General features: G+C 38.4%; 1 protein-coding gene across 1 annotated transcript in view; it reads left to right on the forward strand.

The window, feature by feature from the left end:
• Positions 1-26,148, forward strand: part of NMUR1 (neuromedin U receptor 1) — a 195,925-nt gene that overhangs the window by 30,195 nt on the left and 139,582 nt on the right. Inside the window, exon 2 of the mRNA XM_053710302.1 lies at positions 8,187-9,143. Within this exon, the coding sequence (XP_053566277.1) occupies positions 8,225-9,143 (919 nt within the window). The 5' untranslated portion in view covers positions 8,187-8,224. The remainder of the gene's footprint in view (positions 1-8,186; positions 9,144-26,148) is intronic.

The following is a 26,148-nucleotide window of genomic DNA, read 5'->3' on the forward strand; positions in this document are numbered from 1 at the left end:
CACAACTGTCAGTAAAGACTGACTACAATCCCCAGAATATCCCTACGCGTTTCGTTCGGATCTCGGCCGAACTTTATCAAGGGTAAAGTAGTGTTTAAGCAATATGACGTTTAGTTTGCTGAATAGGACCCAGACTGGCGCTAGCTTTGACTGGACTATACTGTGTGTGATTTGGGGGAACATCTACGCTTACCTGAGTGTAAGTTTTTATGTTTATATATCTCTTTGTTCTGAATAAATTGCTCAAGACTGTTTTTGCGCTTCTTTTACTCCTTTGCCCTAGTTTTGTTCACCTGGGTGATCAGAGAAAAAATCATCAAATGAGAAGCAGCATCTACTTGGGTAATCCCTAAAAACCATTTCAGAGACTTGAAAATCGGCTCATCTCTGTATGGGACTTTGCACTTGCTTACATTTGGACTTTTTAGGTATTTTTCGATATACATGTTGTTTTTAATAGTTTAATACCTTATCTGGATTATTAATATCATTGTAATTAAGCTTTATATGCATTTGATTTTGATCTTTTAGGTTTATTCTATATAACCTGTTTTATGTAACCTGTTTTGAGTATTTTTAAATTGCTATTGTCATTTTTAACCATTTCTATACACCCTCTCTGGAGTTGTATAGGAGTTATTTAGCTTATTAGCACTGATATATCATTTTGTGTATACCCATAAACTACCTATTAACCCCTAAACCGAGCCCCCCCCCACATCGGAAACATTTAACTACAATGTTTAACCCCTAATCTGCCGACCGGACATTGCCACCACTTTAATAAATATATTAACCCCTAAACTGCCGCACTCCCGCCTCGCAAACACTAGTTACATTTTATTAACCCCTAATCTGCCGTCCCTAACATCGCCGACACCTACCTACATTTATTAACCCCTAATCTGCTGACCCCCAACGTCGCCGCTACTATATTAAATTTATTAACCCCTAAACCTAAGTCTAACCCTAAGTCTAACCCCCCCTAACTTAAATATAATTTAAATTAAACTAAATAAATTTAACATAATTAAATAAATGAATCCTATTTAAAACTAAATACTTACCGATAAAATAAACCCTAAGCTAGCTACAATATAACTAATAGTTACATTGTAGCTAGCTTAGGATTTATATTTATTTTACAGGCAACTTTGTATTTATTTTATAACTAGGTAGAATAGTTATTAAATAGTTATTAACTATTTAACAACTACCTAGCTAAAATAAGTACAAAAGTACCTGTAAAATAAACCCTAACCTAAGTTACAATTACACCTAACACTACACTATCATTAAACTAATTACCTAAACTACCTACAATTAATCACAATTAAAAAAAAATAAACTAAATTACGGAAAAACCCCCCACTAAATTACAGAAAAAAAAAAGAATTACAAGAATTTTAAACTAATTACACCTAATCTAATCCCCCTAATTAAATAAAAAAGCCCCCCAAAATAATAAAATTCCCTACCCTATACTAAATTACAAATAGCCCTTAAAAGGGCATTTTGCGGGGCATTGCCCCAAAGTAATCAGCTCTTTTACCTGTAAAAAAAAATAAAATACCCCCCCAACATTAAAACCCACCACCCACACACCCAACCCTACTCTAAAACCCACCCAATCCCCCCTTAAAAAAACCTAACACTACCCCCTTGAAGATCACCTTACCTTGAGCCGTTTTCACCCAGCCGGGCACAAGTTGTCCTCCAGAGGGTCAGAAATCTTCATCCTATCCGGCCAGAAGAGGACATCCAGACCGGCAGAAGGCTTCATCCAGGCAGCATCTTCTATCTTCATCTTTCCGGAGCGGAGCGGGTCCATCTTCAAGACATCCGACACGGAGTATCCTCTTCATCCGACGGCCGATGACTGAATGACTGGTCCTTTAAAGGACATCATCCAAGATGGCGTCCCTTGATTTCCGATTGGCCAATCGGAATTAAGGTAATAAAAATCCTATTGGCTGATGCAATCAGCCAATAGGATTGACCTCACATTCTATTGGCTGATTGGAACAGCCAATAGGATTGAACTTCAATCCTATTGGCTGAGGATTTTTCCTACCTTAATTCCGATTGGCTGATAGAATTCTATCAGCCAATCGGAATTGAAGGGACGCCCTCTTGTATGACGTCACTTAAAGGAACATTCATTTGTCTTTAGTCGTCGGCCGAGAAGGATGCTCTGCGTCGGATGTCTTGAAGATGGAGCCGCTCCGCGCCAGATGGATGAAGATACAAGATGCCGTCTGCCCGTCTGGAGGACCTCTTCTGCTCAGCTTGGATTAAGACTTCTGCCCATCTGGAGGACCACTTCTGCCCGGTTGGGTGAAGACGTCTCACGGTAGGGTGATCTTCATAGGCTTAGTGTTAGGTTTTTTTAAAGGGGGATTGGGTGGGTTTTAAAGTAGGGTTGGTTGTGTGGGTGGTGGGTTTTAATGTTGGGGGGGTATTTGTAATTTTTTTTTACCGGTAAAAGAGCTGATTACTTTGGGGCAATGCCCCACAAAAGGCCCTTTTAACGGCTATTTGTATTTTAGTGTAGGGTAGGGCTTTTTATTATTTTGGGAGGGCTTTTTTATTTTGTTAGGGAGATTAGAGTAGGTGTAATTAGTTTAAAAATCTTGTAATTATTTTATTATTTTCTGTAATTTAGTGTTTTTTCTTTTTTGTACTTAATTTTTAAAATTGTAATGAATTGTATTTAGTTTAGGTAATTTATTTAATTATAGTGTAGTGTTAGGTGTAATTGTAACTTAGGGTAGGTTTTATTTTACAGGTAAATTTGTCTTTATTTTAACTAGGTAGTTATTAAATAGTTAGGCCTAGATTTGGAGTTTGGCGGTAGCCGTGAAAACCAGCGTTAGAGGCTCCTAACGCTGGTTTTAGGCTACCGCCGGTATTTGGAGTCATTCAAAAAAGGGTCTAACGCTCACTTTTCAGCCGCGACTTTTCCATACCGCAGATCCCCTTACGTCAATTGCGTATCCTATCTTTTCAATGGGATCTTTCTAACTCCAGTATTTAGAGTCGTGGCTGAAGTGAGCGTTAGAATTCTAACGACAAAACTCCAGCCGCAGAAAAAAGTCAGTAGTTAAGAGCTTTCTGGGCTAACGCCGGTTCATAAAGCTCTTAACTACTGTACACTAAAGTACACTAACACCCATAAACTACCTATGTACCCCTAAACTGAGCCCCCCCCACATCGCCGCCACTCGATTACATTTTTTTAACCCCTAATCTGCCGACCGCCACCTACGTTATACTTATATACCCCTAATCTGCTGCCCCTAACACCGCCGACCCCTATACTATATTTATTAACCCCTAACCTGCCCCCCACAATGTCGCCGCCAGCTACCTACAATAATTAACCCCTAATCTGCCGACCGCCACCTACGTTATACTTATGTACCCCTAATCTGCTGCCCCTAACACCGCCGACCCCTATATTATATTTATTAACCCCTAATCTGCCCCCCTCAACGTCGCCTCCACCTGTCTACACTGCCGAGCGGACCGCACCGCTACTATAATAAAGTTATTAAGCCCTAATCCGCCTCACTCCTGCCTCAATAACCCTATAATAAATAGTATTAACCCCTAATCTGCCCTCCCTAACATCGCCGACACCTAACTTCAATTATTAACCCCTAATCTGCCGACTGGAGCTCACCGCTATTCTAATAAATGTATTAACCCCTAAAGCTAAGTCTAACCCTAACACTAAAACCCCCCTAAGTTAAATATAATTTTAATCTAACGAAATTAATTAACTCTTATTAAATAAATTATTCCTATTTAAAGCTAAATACTTACCTGTAAAATAAATCCTAATATAGCTACAATATAAATTATAATTATATTATAGCTATTTTAGGATTAATATTTATTTTACAGGTAACTTTGTATTTATTTTAACCAGGTACAATAGCTATTAAATAGTTAAGAACTATTTATTAGCTAAAATAGTTAAAATAATTACAAATTTACCTGTAAAATAAATCCTAACCTAAGTTACAATTAAACCTAACACTACACTATCAATAAATAAATTAAATAAAATACCTATAATTATCTACAATTAAACCTAACACTACACTATCAATAAATAAATTAAATACAATTCCTACAAATAAATACAATGAAATAAACTAACTAAAGTACAAAAAATAAAAAAGAACTAAGTTACAAAAAATAAAAAAATATTTACAAACATTAGAAAAATATTACAACAATTTTAAACTAATTACACCTACTCTAAGCCCCCTAATAAAATAACAAAGCCCCCCAAAATAAAAAAATGCCCTACCCTATTCTAAATTACTAAAGTTCAAAGCTCTTTTACCTTACCAGCCCTGAACAGGGCCCTTTGCGGGGCATGCCCCAAGAAATTCAGCTCTTTTGCCTGTAAAAAAAACCATACAATACCCCCCCAACATTACAACCCACCACCCACATACCCCTAATCTAACCCAAACCCCCCTTAAATAAACCTAACACTAAGCCCCAAAAGAGCTTTGAACTTTAGTAATTTAGAATAGGGTAGGGCATTTTTTTATTTTGGGGGGATTTGTTATTTTATTAGGGGGCTTAGAGTAGGTGTAATTAGTTTAAAATTGTTGTAATATTTTTCTAATGTTTGTAAATATTTTTTTCTTTTTTGTAACTTAGTTCTTTTTTATTTTTTGTACTTTAGTTAGTTTATTTAATTGTATTTATTTTTAGGAATTGTATTTAATTTATTTATTGATAGTGTAGTGTTAGGTTTAATTGTAGATAATTATAGGTATTTTATTTAATTTATTTATTGATAGTGTAGTGTTAGGTTTAATTGTAACTTAGGTTAGGATTTATTTTACAGGTAAATTTGTAATTATTTTAACTATTTTAGCTATTAAATAGTTCTTAACTATTTAATAGCTATTGTACCTGGTTAAAATAAATACAAAATTACCTGTAAAATAAATATTAATCCTAAAATAGCTATAATATAATTATAATTTATATTGTAGCTATATTAGGATTTATTTTACAGGTAAGTATTTAGCTTTAAATAGGAATAATTTATTTAAGAAGAGTTAATTAATTTCGTTAGATTAAAATTATATTTAATTTAGGGGGGTGTTAGTGTTAGGGTTAGACTTAGCTTTAGGGGTTAATACATTTATTAGAATAGCAGTGAGCTCCAGTCGGCAGATTAGGGGTTAATAATTGAAGTTAGGCGTCGGCGCTGTTAGGGAGGGCAGATTAGGGGTTAATACTATTTATTATAGGGTTAGTGAGGCGGATTAGGGGTTAATAACTTTATAATAATAGCGGTGCGGTCCGCTCGGCAGATTAGGGGTTAATAAGTGTAGGCAGGTGGAGGCAACATTGTGGAGGGCAGATTAGGGGTTAATAAATATAATATAGGGGTCGGCGGTGTTAGGGGCAGCAGATTAGGGGTACATAGGGATAATGTAAGTAGCGGTGGTTAACGGAGCGGCAGATTAGGGGTTAAAAATAATATACAGGGGTCAGCGATAGCGGGGGCGGCAGAATAGGGGTTAATAAGTGTAAGGTTAGGGGTTTTTAGACTCGGGGTACATGTTAGAGTGTTAGTTGCAGACGTAGGAAGTGTTTCCCCATAGCAAACAACAATGGGGCGTGTTAGTTTTTTTTTCAGCTCAAACAGCCCCATTGTTTCCTATGGGGGAATCGTGCACGAGCACGTTTTTTAAGCTGGCCGCTTCCGTAAGCAACTCTGGTATTGAGAGTTGCAGTGGCGTTAAATATGCTGTACGCTCCTTTTTTGGAGCCTAACGCAGCCATTCTGTGGACTCTCAATACCAGAGTTATTTTAAAGGTGCGGCCAGAAAAAAGCCAGCGTTAGCTACGCGGGTCGTTACCGACAAAACTCTAAATCTAGCCGTTAATAACTATTTAATAACTATTCTTCCTAGTTAAAATAAACACAAAGTTGCCTGTAAAATAAAAATAAACCCTAAGATAGCTACAATGTAACTATTAGTTATATTGTTGCTAGCTTAGGGTTTATTTAATAGGTAAGTATTTAGTTTTAAATAGGAATAATTTAGTGAATTGTAGTAATTTTATTTAGATTTATTGTAATTATATTTAAGTTAGGGGGGTTAGGGTTAGACTTAGGTTTAGGGGTTAATAACTTTATTATAGTGGCGGCGATGTTGGGGGCGGCAGATTAGGGGTTAATAAATGTAGGTAGGTGTCGGCGATGTTAGGGCCGGCAGATTACTGGTTAATAATATTTAAATAGTGTTTGCGATGTGGTAGTGTGGCGGTTTAGGGGTTAATATGTTTATTATAGTGGCGGCGATGTCTGGTTTGGCAGATTAGGGGTTAAAAAAATTATTATAGTGTTTGCGATGTGTGGGGGCCTCGGTTTAGGGGTTAATAGGTAGTTTATGGGTGTTAGTGTACTTTTTAGCACTTTAGATAAGAGTTTTATACGGCATTGTAGTGTAAAACTCTTAACTACTGACTTTAAAATGCGCTACCAGGCTTGACAGGAGAGGGTCTACTGCTCACTTTTTGGAAGACTTGTAATACCAGCGCTATAAGTCCCATTGAAAAAAGAGGATACGCAATTGACGTAAGTGGATTTGCGGTATTTCCGAGTCTGGCCAAAAAAGTGAGCGGTACACCTGTACCTGCAAGACTCGTAATACCAGCGGGCGTTAAAAAGCAGCATTGGGACCTCTTATCTTAACGCTGGTTTTTAACCCTAACGCACAATTTGTAATCTAGCCGAATGTTTGTTATTTTGCAGCATCTTCCAGTAAATGCAGATAATTAGAAGACATAACAGCATATTAGATAAACTTAAAAATATCTTATTTTCAGAAAGTATTCATGCTCTTACCACTGCCATCATTTATTTTTTAGCAAAGTTAAAATAACAAAAAAGCAACCGAACATAAAATACTTGCATTAAAAACACCACCTTACTCACCAACTTCTCCAAATTAATAGAATCCCTGTAAAATATGCTTTTACGCAGAGAGATAAGTATCTGTGAGCTAGGGCTGTCAAGTGCCAACCCTTCCTTATTTACCCAAACTCTCTCATTCTCCCTTATCTTTCTGTTCTTAGAACATTTTTCCTCCTTATTTTTTACAAAATGTAAAATATTAATTTCAAACTTTCTATTATATTTCTCTTCATTGTCTTGTTATTTTTTGTTGAAAAGCAGGGAGATAAGCTTAGGAGCCGGCCCATTTCTGGACTATATGGCAGCAGTTTTGGAAGAATGTTATCCATTTGCAGAGCACTAGATAGCAGCACTATTTCCTGCCATGTAGTGCTCCAGGTGTCTACCTAGGTATCTCTTCAACACAGAATAGCATGGGAACAAAGCACATTTGAAATAGAAGTAAACAGGAAACTCTTTTAAATTGGTATTTATACTCTGAATCACAAAATAAAATATATGGGTTTCATATCCCTTTTAACGAACACTAAAGTTAAAATTAAGCTTTAATGATTGTAATAGTAAACAACTTTCCAAATCACTTAATTTATCTAAATGTGCACGATCTTTTAATATGCACACATTCTGAGACTCATACTGAGGATCCCAGTGTATACTGCATTGTGTGATTGGCTGATGGGTGGAAAGTGTAGCATGGGGAAAACCCAGCAAGCACAAACTGCTTGAGGTACAAGTTACAGCCAAGTCTCAGGGGCGTATTGTACAAACGCCCTTTGTTGTAAAATTCAAGGATGAGGCATTTACACAATCTCCATCAGTGATATCTAAATATCTACTACTGAGGTACCTTCTTCCTCCTGTCAAAAAGCCCAACCAAATATGCTGTCAGTGGGAGTAGAAAGCAGATCTGAGCCTGAACTTAAGAGAGATCACTGTATATGTGTATATGTATGTATATACAGTATATATATATATATATATATATATATATATATATATACACACACACAATGTGTATAAGGATGAGTGTTTTAGTTAATTAACCCCAGTGTGTTGATAAACAAGAATCTACATATTTATAGAAAATTATATGAGGTGATATTGTTTTATATACAAAATTGCCCTTAGCTTTTATAGCCTTTCAAAAACTGAAGTCTTTTTGATTACTGTACATATAATTGTAACATTTGTGTATAATAAAATGCATTGTTGTTTCTACCCACAGGGTGTGCAGAATATAGTCCTGTTTAGAAAAAGAGAGAAATGTCTTTGTCCTTCTACAACTGCTCCAGTCCAGAGCTTGCTCAGCACCATAAGGATTTGCCACGTAGCGTGGATAAAGTAGACGCCTTAAACCGGAGTCATGCAGATTATGTGTCAGGGTTTGGTTATCCTGTGTCTGATGACTGTAACCTAACTGAGGAGGAATTACTCTTCAAGTATCTGGGACCCCGCAGATCCACTTACTTCACTCCAATCTGCATTGTGTACTTGCTGATATTTTTGGTTGGTGTTGTAGGAAATACTCTTACCTGTATTGTAATCATCAAACACAAAATTATGAGAACACCTACCAATTACTATCTGTTCAGCTTGGCTATTTCTGACCTGCTTGTCCTTCTTCTTGGAATGCCCCTGGAACTTTATGAGCTGTGGTGTAACTACCCATTTCTTTTTGGTAAAGGTGGTTGCTACTTTAAGACGTTACTCTTTGAGACAGTCTGCTTTGCCTCCATCTTAAATGTGACTGCGTTGAGTGTGGAAAGGTATATAGCTGTGGTGCACCCTCTGCGTGCCAAGTACGTAGTTACCAGAAACCATGCTAAAAGACTCATCATCACAGTGTGGGTCATCTCTATCCTGTGCTCTATTCCCAACACTAGCCTCCATGGTGATGTTCCACTTTATATAGCAAGCCGTGGTGTTGTACCCAATTCTTCCATCTGCACTTTGGTGAGGCCACCCTGGATTTACAATCTTATCATTCAGATTACTACAGTTTTCTTTTTCTTCTTACCCATGGGCACCATCAGCATCCTCTACCTCCTCATTGGTCTCCAGCTAAAGAGGGAGAAGATGCTACAGGTTCTAGAGGCAAGATCTGGTGCCGACGGAGACAGCTACCAGAATGTCAGATTGCAGCAAGAGAAAAATCGGAGGAGGCAGGTTACTAAAATGCTGTGTAAGTCTGGAGAAGAGAATGGTGGTGTGGTAATGAAAATGGAAAATATCTAAATGCCAGAATTATATATATATATATATATATATATATATATATATATATATATATATATATAGAGAGAGAGAGAGAGAGAGAGAGAGCCTTACTGATTAAAGTGATGGTAAATTTTCAATTTTCAATAATGTAATAACCCTATCACATTCCTTAACCTACTACATAGTGGATTTTTTTTTTTCAATCAGTAGTTTTAAAAATGTTACCCCATATCTTCTTGCTGCTTGCTTTACTTTGTCACGTAGAGAGCGGCCCCACCCACTCCCTACATCATCCTATGGGCAGCATTTCTTCATGGGTAGATTTTAACATGCACTAGATTGTTAGTCCAATGAAGGGGCATGTGTGTTTCTTCAAAGGACGCCAGCTTGCTTATCATTGGATGATGAAAAAAATGTGACATAAAAAAAGTAAGAAAATAGCTGGGCAGAGGAACGGCAGCACAATTTCAACAATTTCATAGGTATTATATGTTAATAAGCACAAATTACAAGAAAATAATGAATGAAAGTCACATTGTTTTTAAATTCTTATTCACATGCAGCATTGCATTTGTAGATACTTTACCATAACTTTAAGTAAAAAACTAAAATGAATCATTAAGGAATATAATGTCCAGCTTGAAAAATCTTTAAAATGCCTGACTTTTGAAAAATCAGTCTATGAATAAATGAGCCAGCTAAACATCACAGACACCCCTACTCACAGAATAAATGGATGCCTTTCAATGGAGTGAGAAATGTAGGAAAAAATGAAAATCCATACTCGCAAGCTAAACCAAATCACCATAAGCCCCCTACTCTAATAACCCCTATACGCTGCATAGCCCACCACAAAGTAACCCACTACACTGTTAACCCCTAAAGCACCACAATCCTCACCACAAAATAACCCACTAAAATCTAAACCCAGTAACTAGCTAACCCTCATAACCTAACACCCCTAAGTTACCCCAAAGGAATACTAACCTTGAAAAAAGCCCTTACCTTACTTGAAAAATAAAAAACCTAACATTACTAAAAAAAAAACTCCATTACAAAAAAAAACAAAAAACCCTACGATTACAGAAAACCCCAAACAAATTACTAAAAATTAAAAGTTATGCCTATTCTAAAACCCCACTTAAAAAACCACCCCAAAATAAAAAAAAACTATACTAACACTAAACTACAGCAATAGCCCTTAGAAGAGCCTTTTGTAGGTCATTGCCCTAAAGTGATTTCATTCATCTCCTTAACTTCTGTCTCTGACGTCCTCTTGATATGGTCACCAGCTGCACACTGAATTTTGAATGTGATGTATAACAGCTTTTTCTATTGGCTAATTTGAAATTGAAAATCAGCCAATAGTAATGCATTAAAAAATCAGTGTGCAGCGGGTAACTGCATTAAAAGGATGTTGGGATGGAAGATGGACCACATCTGGGATGAAGATTAAGTACTGCTACCCGAATTCATCTTTGGTGAGTACCATCTTTGGGGGTTTTTTGGGTGTTTTTTTTTTTGTTTTTTTATGGGCAGCAAAAGATCTAAATGCCCTTTTAAGTAGTTTTTGTTCCAGGCTGGGGTGGGGGTTTACTTGTAGAGTGGTGTAGTTTTTATTTTATTGTGAAAAAAAAAAAAATCACTTTAGGGCAATGCCCTACAAAAGGCCCTTTTAATGACTATTGCTGTAGTTTAGTGTTAGTATAGTTTTTTTTATTTTGGGTGTGGTGGTTTTGGGGTTAATAGTGTAGTGGGTTACTTTGTGATGTGAGTGTGTGGCAGTTTATGGGTTAAATTTAATTGCATTTAACGCTAAAACGAAAACTTTTTTACACAACCTGAAAGGTCACATAAAAAGTTTGACCGTTAAATGTGATTGTGTTCCAGCGATCGCATTTACTGTCAACTTGTAATACCATTAGACACTGCCGCTCAACACGGCCCATAGAAAATATTGGAAGTGTAAATTACCGTAAGTTTGTGCACACGAATTTGAGGTAATTTAAACAACGCGTCACTTGTAATACGGATTAGAGTGATCTGACTCTCCTACAAAACATGCATAAAGTCAGGAGATACAAGATTAGCTGCTCCCGAGCAAAAAAGAGTAAAGTCTGGCAAGTACATGCTACTACTGAATCTGATTTTCTGACTGGTCGTGTCCTTCTTGGGTGAAGGACTTTACTTATGTGTTGATCCACTTTGTTGCGGTTAAGCAAGTAGTATGTCAGCATCAATAACAAAAATGTCATGCTTTGATAAATTGTGCATATTATTACTAGGGATGGGCGAATGTGTAAATTTCCGAATTCGAATGTTAGAACGAATGTTATTACCGAAATTCGAATTACAAATCCAAATGTTGATATGATTGAATATTCTTAAAAATTCTATAATCGAATGCTATTTACAGTTTTCGAATGTCACTTTCGAATTCGAATGTTTATAATTAGATCGAATGTCCACATTCAAAATTTCTAATTTAACATTCTATTTAGCAAATACTATTCAGAAGTTCAATAGTTCATGTGGTAGGGAATCAAGTAAATTGATACATAATAGATACAAATCAATCAATTTGAATGTTTCTATTTTGATCGAATATTGCCATATTCGAATATTACATTTAAAGAAAGCATTAGAAATACTATTGCAAACATATACATTTGAATTTTTCGAATTTGAATATTGCATAATTCGAATATTACATTCAAATAAAGCATTATAGAAATACTATTATAAATATATAAATTCAAATTTTTCAAATTCAAATATTGCATAATTCGAATATTTCATTTAAAGAAAGCATCAGAAATACTATTACAAATATATAAATTCAAATTTTTCAAAACGAATATTTTCGAATGTAATCATAAAATTCGAAACCGAACATTCGAAAATCGAATGTTAGAATGTTATGTAAACATTCAAAATTCGATTCGAACAAATGTGCTAAAATTCGTTTCATTTTTAGAATGTTTGCAAAACATTTGCCCATCCGTAATTATTACATTATCCATTTAACTAATTAACATATACAACTGATTAAATGCATGGGTGCATTTCAATTTTAACCCCTCAATGACCGCAACGCACCCTGTACATTGCTTGATCGTTAAGGGATTGCCTGGGTATAATAGCGCCACACTATTAGATTCTCCCTCCCTACTGCAAGCTTGCTAAAATAGCTAGTCATTAAGGGGTTACATTGAAGCATTTTTGCCTCATACTTCTATTAGCAAAAATGCTTCTAGTAAAAGTTATTACTGGGTTTCAATGGCATATGTACATATGCTGCGAGGCCACGTTTACCAGCATTTAGTACCATGCTTGCTCACAGAGCTGTGGTGGTGTATATTGTGTCAGTGACAAGCCACTACTGGTGCACAGAAGAATATAGCTGCCCTTAGAGCATATGTGTGTATGCCACTAAAAAAACAGTAATAACTTTTACTAGAAGCATTTTTGCTAATCAAAGTATAATACAAAAATGCTTCGATTTCAAATTGTCCATGCACATTTCAATCCCTTTAAGTTCATAGCTTCCACAGTGTTTATTTGCTGGTGTTACACAGTTGTGCAGGGTTGTAAATGCATGGTACAGGAAGGCAGGTAATAGGCAGGTAATATTCAATGTAAGAGGCAGGGGCGAAACTACAGGGGGTGCAGAGGTCGCAATTGTGACTGGGCCCCCAAGGGTGCGGGCCCAGCTTAAAAAAAATGTTTTATTTTTTTTTACAATAAAAAACGTTGACCTGCCACTGCCTGCACTGATATCATGTGAGTGTGATATGATGCTTCACTAGAGTCTCTGACTACAGGGGTCAGTGTTTCTGTTTTACCCATTGGTGTTTATGTGTGTGTGTATGTGTGTATGTGTGTATGTGACTGTGTGTGTATTTATTCATGTATGTGTGTGTGTGTATGTTTGTGGAACCGGCAAATTACAGACCTTGTTACTACAGCATGGGGGGAGGGGGTAAACAGTGTCACAATACAGTACCACTATATACAGCATGGGGGGTCTGGACCATGTCACAGACTACTGTGGTCACTTTAAAAAGTACTGGGGCGGGTAGGGTCAGGCCAGCCATCTCACCGGCAGATTACAGACTGTGTCACTGATTTACTATATACAGTACTGGTGGGTTAAACAGTGTCACTATATACAGTAATAGAGGGTCACACCATCTCACAGACTGTGGGCACAGGGTACCTGATATGTAACAAATTTACTTTTTTTGGGTGGGGGGGGGGCTTAGATTCTTGCACCTGGGCCCTGTGGTTTCTAGTTACGCCTCTGGTCAGAGCTAAAGTAAACTAAAGTTTTTATCAGTACTAACTGTCATATTGGACAGAATTAATAATTTTGCAGTTAAAACATTTCTGTTTAAAGCTACACCACACTCAGTTTTTTTTAATGTCACCCATAAAAAGGATCAGCAACTAAACATGTTTAAAAGAGGCCTAAGATATTTGAGCTTAAATTAAAACTTATACAGCAGAATCATTTGTGTGCTCATTGGTTGATAGGCACTTCCTGCTCATGCTCATTGGTTGACATATACTTACTGTTAATACCACTTGAGCAAGAAGTCCCTGTAAACCAATGGGCATGAGTAGGAAGTGCACAACTGATACTCATATATTAGTTAAATGTAAATTTAAACATCTTTACCTCCTAACTTTTTCATGCAAAAATAGATGATGAAGAGTATAATGTCCCTTTAGGGTATGAAATAAAATGAGGGTGAAAAAATATGCGATGCAAATGCAGATAGGTGAATTTCAGTCATAATTGCTAATTTTAACATGTTACATATTTAAATATTTAAAATTTTATCTGTTTTTTTTATCTTTCTGTTAAACCAGGGAACAATTTAAAGGGACAGTCTACTCCAGAATTGTTATTGTTTAAAAAGATAGATAATCCCTTTATTACCCTTTCCCCAGTTTTGCATAACCAACAAAGTAATAATAATACACTTTTTACCCCTGTGAATACCTCATATCTAACCCTCTGACTGCCCCATTATTTTAGTTCTTTTTACAGTCATGCATTTAAGTCAATCAGTGCTGACTCCTAGGTAACTTCACGTGCGCGAGCAGAATGTTATTTATATAGGGAACACATTAACTAATGCCCTCTAGCTGGGGAAAAACTGTTAAAATGCCCTGAGATAAGAGTTTGCCTTCAAGGGCTTAGCAATTAGCATATGAGCCTACCTAGGTTTAGCTTTCAACAAAGAATACCAAATTAGAAAGTTGGCCTTTCTGAATCATGATTTAATTTTGACTAGACTGTCCCTATAATTTATTAAATCTGCTGGTAACAACTACAGTACAGCAGCATGGTTACAACTATTGTATTTCCTTCTGTACCTGCAGTTCTCTTTAACCCATTACAGAACCCAGCTGGTAAAGATCTGCATGTTTATGTTGGGCGCTGTCATTTTGGTACACATGTATTTTGTTGCATTCTGTGACACAAGCAGTGCACTTTCACAGATCAGTTATATTGCTGGCTTTTTGACAGCTGTCCTTTGCATTTTGGATTAATTTGCACAATGTAAGACAAACAGTTTAAACAGTTTAAAAGTTACATAACACATTTAAAAACTCCTCAGGTAAAATAAAGAGAAATGCAGCCACTGCACAAATGTATAGCTCCGCTCTGTGTTACACACTCTAATCTGAAGTCCATGATACAGTTTGTCAAGAAGACAATATCACTGATGTGTGAATGTGAATCACTTCTGTCACAGGGTAAAAGAATACTTAAAGGGACATTAAACGGCTGTGCACAACTACAAAAGAATAGTAACTACTCAACATGTTATTGCATTTCATCCTGTTCCTGCAGCTCTTTACAAATCACTTTTCCTGTTTTAATAGCTCAAAGATTCCAGATACTGAAGTTCCACCTCTTTGTACTGAGGGGTGCCATCTTGGAGCTCAGGTATTCTCACAGCCTGCAACACTCCCAGATCAGTAATATTAGCTATTTTTTTACAGCTGTATAATGTGCGTCAGGATAGTGTGCATGATACGTCACGTGAGCTTTATATTTTTGCATTTTTTACAGTTTTACAGTTATACAAGATATATTTAAAAAGCACTAAACAATAATATATAGAAATGCAGCAGCTGCAAATATGTACAGGGAGTGCAGAATTATTAGGCAAGTTGTATTTTTGAGGATTAATTTTATTATTGAACAACAACCATGTTCTCAATGAACCCAAAAAACTCATTAATATCAAAGCTGAATAGTTTTGGAAGTAGTTTTTAGTTTGTTTTTAGTTATAGCTATTTTAGGGGATATCTGTGTGTGCAGGTGACTATTACTGTGCATAATTATTAGGCAACTTAACAAAAAACAAATATATACCCATTTCAATTATTTATTTTTACCAGTGAAACCAATATAACATCTCAACATTCACAAATATACATTTCTGACATTCAAAAACTAAACAAAAACAAATCAGTGACCAATATAGCCACCTTTCTTTGCAAGGACACTCAAAGCCTGCCATCCATGGATTCTGTCAGTGTTTTGATCTGTTCACCATCAACATTGCGGGCAGCAGCAACCACAGCCTCCCAGACACTGTTCAGAGAGGTGTACTGTTTTCCCTCCTTGTAAATCTCACATTTGATGATGGACCACAGGTTCTCAATGGGGTTCAGATCAGGTGAACAAGGAGGCCATGTCATTAGATTTTCTTCTTTTATACCCTTTCTTACCAGCCACGCTGTGGAGTACTTGGACGCGTGTGATGGAGCATTGTCCTGCATGAAAATCATGTTTTTCTTGAAGGATGCAGACTTCTTCCTGTACCACTGCTTGAAGAAGGTGTCTTCCAGAAACTGGCAGTAGGACTGGGAGTTGAGCTTGACTCCATCCTCAACCCGAAAAGGCCCCACAAGTTCATCTTTGATGATACCAGCCCAAACCAGTACTCCACCTCCACCTTGCTGGCGTCTGAGTCGGACTGGAGCTCTCTGCCCTTTACCAATCCAGCCACGGGCCTATCCATCTGGCCCATCAAGACTCACTCTCATTTCATCAGTCCATAAAACCTTAGAAAAATCAGTCTTGAGATATTTCTTGGCCCAGTCTTGATGTTTCAGCTTGTGTGTCTTGTTCAGTGGTGGTCGTCTTTCAGCCTTTCTTACCTTGGCCATGTCTCTGAGTATTGCACACCTTGTGCTTTTGGGCACTCCAGTGATGTTGCAGCTCTGAAAAATGGCCAAACTGGTGGCAAGTGGCATCTTGGCAGCTGCACGCTTGACTTTTCTCAGTTCATGGGCAGTTATTTTGCGCCTTGGTTTTTCCACACGCTTCTTGCGACGCTGTTGACTATTTTGAATGAAATGCTTGATTGTTCGATGATCACGCTTCAGAAGCTTTGCAATTTTAAGAGTGCTGCATCCCTCTGCAAGATATCTCACTATTTTTTACTTTTCTGAGCCTGTCAAGTCCTTCTTTTGACCCATTTTGCCAAAGGAAAGGAAGTTGCCTAATAATTATGCACACCTGATATAGGGTGTTGATGTCATTAGACCACACCCCTTCTCATTACAGAGATGCACATCACCTAATATGCTTAATTGGTAGTAGGCTTTCGAGCCTATACAGCTTGGAGTAAGACAACATGCATAAAGAGGATGATGTGGTCAAAATACTAATTTGCCTAATAATTCTGCACTCCCTGTATAGCTCCAGCTTTGTATCATGCACCCTAACCTGAAGCACTTTATACAGCTGTAAAAAATAAGCATTAATACTGATCTGTGAGTGTTCACAACTGCTGTCACAGGCTGTGAGAATACTTGAAATCCAAGATGGCAGCCCCCTTTACAAAGAGACAGGGCTTCAGTATCTGGCACCTTGAAATGGTCATTCTGGTCAAAATTTAAATGCACATAGATGAGTTAAATCTTTGAATAGAAACATATTTGCAAATTACGTGTATTGGCAAAAAGGCTTCTAGTAAAAGTTATTACTGTTTTAGTGTTAACAGTTTTCTCTGCACGTGCATGTGAAGCATAGCTAGATATTCTTAGTACAAGTGTTTTAAATACTGCAGCTGCTCAGAAAACCAGTGGGGCTTGTATCATGTCAACAATTAACAAACTGCGTCATTACCAGATGGTACAAGCACCGTAGCTCTCTGAGCAAGTGCTGTGTTTGAAAAGCTGGTGCATGGTGCATACTTAAATACACTTTTGAAACAGCTATAGCTTTTATTAGAAGCATTTTTGCTAATAAATTTAAAATGACAAAAATGCTTCTATTCAAAACTGAAATGCATTCATGTGGGTTCCAATTTTGGATGGAATGTCTCTTTAAGCTATTAAAACAGGATAAGGAATTTGTAAAGAGCTACAGGAACAGGAGAAAATTCAATAACATACGCCTAGATTTAGAGTTTTGCGGCCAAAGGGGTGCGTTAGCTACGCATGGTTTTTTTCTAGCGCTGCTTCCAAACAACGCTGGTATTGAGAGTTCTCTGAAGGGCTGTGTTAGGCTCCAAAAAGGGAGCGTAGAGCATAATTTACCGCCACTCAACCCTCAATACCAGCGTTGCTTACGGTAGCAGCTAGCTGGAAAAACTTGCTCGTGCATGATATCCCCATAGGAAACAATGGGGCAGTTTGGGCTTAAAAAAAACCTAACACCTGCAAAAAAGCAGCGTTAAGCTCCTAACGCAGCCCCATTGTTTCCTATGGGGAAACACTTTCTAAGTCTGCATCTAACACCCTAACATGTACCCCGAGTATAAACACCCCTAACCTTACACTTATGAACCCCTAATCTGCTGCCCCTAACATCGCTGACACCTACATAATATTTATTAACCCCTAATCTGCCGCCCCCAGCATAGCTAGATATTCTTAGTATAAGTGTTTTAAATACTGCAGCTGCTCAGAAAACCAGTGGGGCTTGTATCATGTCAACAATTAACAAACTGCGTCATTACCAGATGGTACAAGCACCGTAGCTCTCTGAGCAAGTGCTGTGTTTGAAAAGCTGGTGCATGGTGCATACTTAAATACACTTTTGAAACAGCTATAGCTTTTATTAGAAGCATTTTTGCTAATAAATTTAAATGACAAAAATGCTTCTATTCAAAACTGAAATGCATTCATGTGGGTTCCAATTTTGGATGGAATGTCTCTTTAAGCTATTAAAACAGGATAAGGAATTTGTAAAGAGCTACAGGAACAGGAGAAAATTCAATAACATACGCCTAGATTTAGAGTTTTGCGGCCAAAGGGGTGCGTTAGCTACGCATGTTTTTTTTCTAGCGCTGCTTCCAAACAACGCTGGTATTGAGAGTTCTCTGAAGGGCTGTGTTAGGCTCCAAAAAGGGAGCGTAGAGCATACTTTACCGCCACTTCAACCCTCAATACCAGCGTTGCTTACGGTAGCAGCTAGCTGGAAAAACTTGCTCGTGCATGATATCCCCATAGGAAACAATGGGGCAGTTTGGGCTTAAAAAAAACCTAACACCTGCAAAAAAGCAGCGTTAAGCTCCTAACGCAGCCCCATTGTTTCCTATGGGGAAACACTTTCTAAGTCTGCATCTAACACCCTAACATGTACCCCGAGTATAAACACCCCTAACCTTACACTTATGAACCCCTAATCTGCTGCCCCTAAACATCGCTGACACCTACATAATATTTATTAACCCTAATCTGCCGCCCCAACATCGCCGACACCTAACTTCAAATATTAACCCCTAATCTGCGACCGGACCTCGCCGCTACTCTAATAAATGTATTAAACCCCTAAAGCTAAGTCTAACCCTAACCACTAACACACCCCCCCTAAGTTAAATATAATTCTCTTGTTAAGTGTATCCGTCCTCGGATCATCCATTACTTATGGAATATATTCTCCTTCCCAACAGGAAGCTGCAAGAGTCCACCCACAGCAAAGCTGCTATATAGCTCCTCCCTAACTGCCATATTCAGTCATTCTCTTGCAAGCCTCAACATAGATAGGAGGTTGTGAGAGTCTGTGGTGCTTTCTACTTAGGTTTATTCTTTCAATCAAAAGTTTGTTTATTTTTAAATGGCACCGGAGTGTGCTTGTTTATCTCAGGCAGTATTTGGAAGAAGAATCTGCCTGCGTTTTTCTATGATCTTAGCAGACGTAACTAAGATCCATTTGCTGTTCTCACACATTCTGAGGAGTGAGGTACTTCAGAGGGGGAATGGCGTGCAGGTTTTCCTGCAGATAAGGTATGTGCAGTAAAATTTTTCTAGGAATGGAATTGACTAAGAAAATACTGCTGATACCGAAGTAATGTAAGTAAAGCCTTAAATGCAGCAATAGCGACTGGTATCAGGCTTATTAATAGAGATACATACTCTTGTAAAAATGTGTTTTAAAACGTTTGCTGGCAGGTTTAATCGTTTTTTAACATATGTTTGGTGATAAAACTTATTGGGGCCTAAGTTTTTTTCCACATGGCTGGCTTAAATTTTGCATAGAAACAGTTTCCTGAGGCTTTCCACTGGTTATAGTATAAAAGTTACAGTTGGTGCAGTTAAAATTACAAACAGTGACATTCAGCTTCTCCCTCAGCAGTCCCATGCATGCTTATAGGACATCTCTGAAGGGCTCAAAAGGGCTTCAAAAGTAGGAGCTGTTATGACTGTTTAAAACAATATTTTTGTTAATCTGTTTTTTGTATTAAGGGGTTAATCATCCATTTGCAAGTGGGTGCAATTGCTCTGCTAACTTGTTACATACACTGTAAAATTTTGTTAGATTAACTCCTGCCTTTTTTCACTGTTATTTCAAATTTTGGCAAATTTGTTTCTCTTAAAGGCACAGTAACGTTTTATATATTTGCTTGTAAACTGATTTAAAGTGTTTTCCACGCTTACTAGTCTCATTATTAGTCTGTTTCTAACATGTCTGACATAGAGGAAGCTCTGTGTCATTATGTTTTAAAGCATGGTGGAACCCCATCTTAGATGTGTACCAGATGTACTGATTTCATGTTAAACAATAAAGATCATTTTTTTGTCTTTATAAACATTATCACCAGAGGATTCTGTCGTGGGGGTAGTTATGCCGACTAACTCTCCCCACGTGTCAGACCTTTTGATTCCCGCTTTTAGGACTCACGCTCAAATGGCGCCAAGTACATCAAGGGCACCCATAGCGTTTCTTTACCAGGGGATTCTGTCGAGGGGAAAGTTATGCCGACTAACTCTCCCCACGTGTCAGACCCTTCGACTCCGCTTCAGGGGACTCACGCTCAATGGCGCCAAGTACATCAAGGGCGCCCATAGCGTTTATTTTACAAGACTTGGCAAAGGTGGGTGAATAATATTCTGGCAGCAGTATTAGTCAGACTACCTGAAATTAAAGGAAAGCAGTTAGCTCTGGGGGTAGATACAGTAGCATACAGACGCTTTACGAACCATGTATGATACTACCTCACAATATGCTTAGTCTGTGGGTGATTTTTTTTTTTTTTTTTGACTCAGGGAAGATGATTTAACCTGATTCTGATATTTTCTACATTTAAAATTTATGCTTGAGAACCTCCACTTGTTGCTCAGGGAGGCTTTGGCTGCTCTGAATGAATGTGTACAATCGCAGGGCCAGATAAATTGTGTAGACTGATAAATAATATGCAGTGCCGGTGTGTACTGAATGTTTTTCCAATACCTAAAGAGGTTTACTAAAAAAAAATAAAAAAAAAAAAAAAAAAAAATTATTAATAGGAATGGGATAGACCAGGTGTGCCGTTTCTCTCCCCTCCTATTTTTTAGAAGAATGTTTCTAATAGTTACCACCAACACGGGACTTCTGGCTAGACAGTTCCTAAGGTGGGAGAGAAGAGGTTTCTACTCTAGCTAAGCGTACCACTACCTCTGACGAGGACAGTTGGTGCTTTTAAAATGTTTATTCAACAGGGTTTTATCCTGCAGCCCCTTGCATACATTGCTTCTGTCACTGCTGCGTTCTGGGTTTGAGTCTCTTGATGAGGCTTTACAGTAAGCGACTCCATTAGATGAATATATTATGACAAGCTTATGCTAGCCAATTCCTTTGTTTTCTGATGCCTTGTTCATTTGACTAGACTAACGGGCTAAGAATTCTGTTTTTTTACTATACTGGCGCGCAGAGCGCTATGGCTTATTTCATGGTCAGCTGTCGTGACTTTAATAAAAAAGCTACTTAACTTCCTTCAAGGGGCAGACCCTTTCGGGCCTGGTTTGAGGAGATTATTGCTTATATCACTGGAGGAAAAGGTCATGCCCTTCCTCAGGATAGGTCTAAATCAAGGGAAAAAAAAAAAAAGAAAAAAAGTCTAATTTTCGTACCTTTTAAAAACTTCAGGGCAGGTGTGGCATCCTCTTCCTCTAAGGCAAAACAAGAGGGAATTTTTGCTCAGTCTAAGGCGGTCTGGAGACAATCGGACCTGGAACAAAGATAAGCAGGCCAAGGAGCCTGCTTCTGCCTCTAAGGCAGCATGAAGGAACGGACCCCCTATCCGGTAACGGATCCTATAGGGGGCAGACTTTCATTCTTTGCCCAGGCGTGGGCAAGAGATGCCCAGGATCCCCTAGGCATTGGAATTTATATCCCAGAGATATCTTCTGGATTTCAAAGATTCCCCCCAAAAAAAGGGGAGATTTCGCCTTTCACAATTATCTGCAAACCAGATAAAGAAGGAGGCATTCTTACATTGTGTACGAGATCCATCCAGTTCCAGAGAGGAACAGGGACAGAGTTTTTACTCAAATCTGTTTGTGGTTCCCAAGGAGAGGGAACCTTCAGACCTATTTTGGATCTAAAGATCTTAAACAAATTCCTCAGAATCCGTCATTTAAGATGGAAACTATTCGTACCATCTTAACTATGATCCAGGAGAGTCAATAGAGGACTACAATGGATTTGTAAGGATGCTTATCCTCACATTGTGATGCATAAAGATCACATCGTTTTTTCAGGTTTGCCTTCTAGACAGGCATTTACCAGTTTGTAGCTCTTTCCTTTGGGATATCTACAGCCCCAAGAATCTTTATGGAGGTTCTGGGGTCGCGTTTGGGCGGTCCTTAGACCGCGGGGCATAGAAGTGGCCCCTTATTTAGGACGACATCCTGATACAGGCGTCAAACATCCAAATTGCCCAGTCTCATACGGACGTAGTACTGGCATTTCTGAGATCACATGGGTGGAAAGTGAACAAGGGAAAGAGTTCTCTATCCCCAATCTCAAGGGTTTCCCTCCTAGGGACTCTGATAGATTCTGTTAGAAACGAAAATTACCTGACGGAGTCCAGGTTGTCAAAGTTTCTAAATTTCTGCCGTGTTTTTTTCATCCCATCCGCGCCCTTCGGTGGCTCAGTACATGAATGAAATCGGCTAATGGTAGCGGCAAGGGACAATAGTACCGTTTGCACGTCTACATTTCAGACCGCTGCAACTATGCATGCTCAGTCAGAGGAACAGGGATTACACAGATTTGTCCCCCTGTTAAACCTGGACCAAGAGACCAGAGATTCTCTTCTCTGGTGACTATGTCGGGTCCATCTGTCCAAGGGTATCGACCTTCCGCAGGTCAGATGGGACAATTTGTTACAATAGATGCCAGCCTTTTAGGTTGGGATGCAGTCTGGAACTCCCTGAAGGCTCAGGATAGTGACTTAGGAGGAGACCCTCCTTCTAATAACTATTCTGGAACTGGGAGTGATATTCCATGCTCTTCAGACTTGGCCTCAGTTAGCAACTTTGATGGTACATCATACTCAGTCGGACAATATACACGACTGTGGCTTACATCAGCCATCAAGGGGGAACAGAAGTTCCCTAGCGATGTTAGAAGTCTTACAATAATTCACTGGACAGAGACTCACTCTTGTCTATCAGCTATCCATATCCCAGGTGTTGAGAAGTGGGAGGTGGATTTTCTAAGTCGTCAGACTTTTCTTTCCGGGGGAGTGGGATTTCCTCCGGAGGTCAAGACAAGCAGGAGAGGGCTTTGGTGTTTTTGACAGCGCCTGCGTAGCCACGCAGGACCTGGTATGCAGATCTGGTGGACATGTCATCCTTTCCAATCACGGTCTCTGCTTCAGAGACAGGTCCCTCTACTCAGGGTCCTCAGGGTCCATCTAAATAGAATCAATCTGAGATGGACTGCCAGGAGACTGAACGCTTGAATGTTATCAAAGCATGGGCTTCTCTGAGTCAGTCATTGATACCTTAATACAGACATGAAAGCCTGTCTCTAGGAAAATTGAACATAGATATGGTGTAAATTATCTGATTGTTATGAATCCAAGGGTTACTCATGGAGTAAAGTCTGGATTCCCAGGATATTATCTTTTCTCCAAGATGTTTTTGAGAAAACGGTTGTCAGCTAATTCCTTAAAAGGGGACAGATTTTTACTCTGTCTATTTTTTTGCACAAGCGTCTGGGCAGGTATTCTAGACCGTTCAGGCATTTGGTCAGGCTTTGGTTAGATCCAAGCCTGTGGTTTAAAACTGTTTCTCCGCCATGGAGCTTAAACCTGATTCTTAAGGTTCTTCAGAAGTTCCGTTTGAACCTTTTTGTTCCATAGATATCAATCTTTATCTTGGAAAGTTCCTTTGGGTAGCTAATTCCTCGACTCGTAGAGTCTCCAAGGTATCTGTGTTACAATGTGATTCTCCTTATCTGGTCCTTCGTACGGATAAGGTAGTCCTGCGTACCAACCTGGTTTTTTTCCTAAGGTGGTATCTAACAAGTACATCACTCAAGAGATAGTTGTTCCATGCTTGTATCCTAATCCTTCCTCAAAGAAGGAACGTCTATTACACAATATTGGACGTGGTTTGTGCTTTAAAGTTTTACTTACAAGCTACTACAGTTTTCATCAAACGTTCACCTTGTTTAGTTGTCTATTCTGGACAGAGGAGAGGTCAAAAGACTTCAGCAGCCTCTCTGTCTTTTTGGTTAAAAAGCATAATTCATTAGGCTTATGAGACTGCTGGACAGCAGCCTCCTGAAGGGATTACAGCTCATTCCTACTAGAGCTGTGGTCTTCACTTGGGGCCTTTTTTAAATGTGGCTTCTGTTGAACAGATTTACAAGACGGAGTCTTGGTCTGCGCTTCATACTTTTCAAATTTAACAAATTTGATACCTTGCTTCTTCGGAGGCTATTTTTGGGAGAAAGGGTTTTTTACAGGCAGTGGGTAACTTCCGTTTAAGTACCTGCCTTGTCCTCCCATCATCCGTGTACTTTAGCTTTGGTATTGGTATTCCATAAGTAATGGATGATCCGTGGACTGGATACACTTAACAAGAGAAAACATAATTTATGCTTACCTGATAAATTTATTTCTCTTGTGGTGTATCCAGTCCACGGCCCGCCCTGTCACTTTAAGGCAGGTAATTTTTTTCATTTGAACTACAGTCACCACTGCACCCTATGGTTTTTCCTTTCTCTGCATGTTTTCGGTCGAATGACTGAATATGGCAGTTAGGGGAGGAGCTATATAGCAGCTTTGCTGTGGGTGGACTCTTGCAGCTTCCTGTTAGGGAAGGAGAATATATTCCATAAGTAATGGATGATCCGTGGACTGGGATACACCACAAGAGAAATAAATTTATCAGGTAAGCATAAATTATGTTTTTATTCTAATGAAATAAATGAACTGTTATTAAATAAAGTCTTTCCTATTTAAAAGCTAAATACTTACCTGTAAAATAAACCATAATATAGCTACAATATAATGACTAATTCTATTGTAGCTATTTTAGGATTTATATTTATTTTACAGGCAACTTTGTATTTATTTTAACTAGTGCAATAGCTATTAAATAGTTATTTACTATTTTAATAGCTACCTAGTTAAAATATTACAAAATTACCTGTAAAATAAATCCTAACCTAAGTTACAATTAAAACCTAACACTACACTATCAATAAATACATTAAATCAATTAACTACAAGTACTTCAATTACCTACAATTATATAAACTAAACTAAATACAAAAAAAAAAAAACTAAATTACAAAAATTAAAAAAACGATACAAGAATTTTAAGCTAATTACACCTACTCTAAGCCCCCTAATAATAACAAAGCCCCCCAAAATAAAAAAAATCCCTACCCTTAATCTAAATTAAAAAAGTTAACAGCTCTATTACCTTACCAGCCCTTAAAAGGGCTTTGTGCGGGGCATCCCCAAAGAAATCAGCTCTTTTGCCTGTATAAGAAAAACCAATACCACCCCAACATTACAACCCACCACCACCCACATACCCCTACTCTAACGCAAAACCCCCTTAATTAAACCTAACACTACCCCCCTGAAGATCTCCCTACCTTGAGTCATCTTCACTCAGCCGAGCACCGATGGACAAAAGAAGAAATCCGAGCAGCAGAAGTCTTCATCCTATCCGGGCAGAAGAGGACATCTGGACCGGCATCTTCATCCAAGCGGGCATCTTCTATCTTCATCCATCCTACGAGAGCGGCTCCATTTTCAAGACCTCCGGCGCGAAACATTCTCTTCCTACCGACAAACTACCGACGAATGAAGGTTCCTTTAAAAGACGTCATCCTAAGATCCAATCAGCCAATCAGATTAAGCTCACATTCTATGGCTGATCGGAACAGCCAATAGAATGCAAGCTCAATCTGATTGGCTGATTGGATCAGCCAATCGGATTGAACTTGAATCTGATTGGCTGACTCAATCAACAAATCAGATTTTTCCTACCTTTATTTCCGATGGCTGATAGAATCCTATCAGCCAATTGGAATTCGAGAGAAGCCATCTGGATGACATCACTTAAAGGAACCTTCATTTCGTCGGTAGTCGTCGGTAGGAAGAGGATGTTCCGCGCCGGAGGTCTGAAGATGGAGCCGCTCCTCGTAGGATGGATTAAGATAGAAGATGCCGCTTGGATGAAGATGTCTGCCGGTCCAGATGTCC

Source organism: Bombina bombina, chromosome 4 (genome assembly GCF_027579735.1).
Source record: "Bombina bombina isolate aBomBom1 chromosome 4, aBomBom1.pri, whole genome shotgun sequence".
Lineage (NCBI taxonomy): Eukaryota > Metazoa > Chordata > Amphibia > Anura > Bombinatoridae > Bombina > Bombina bombina.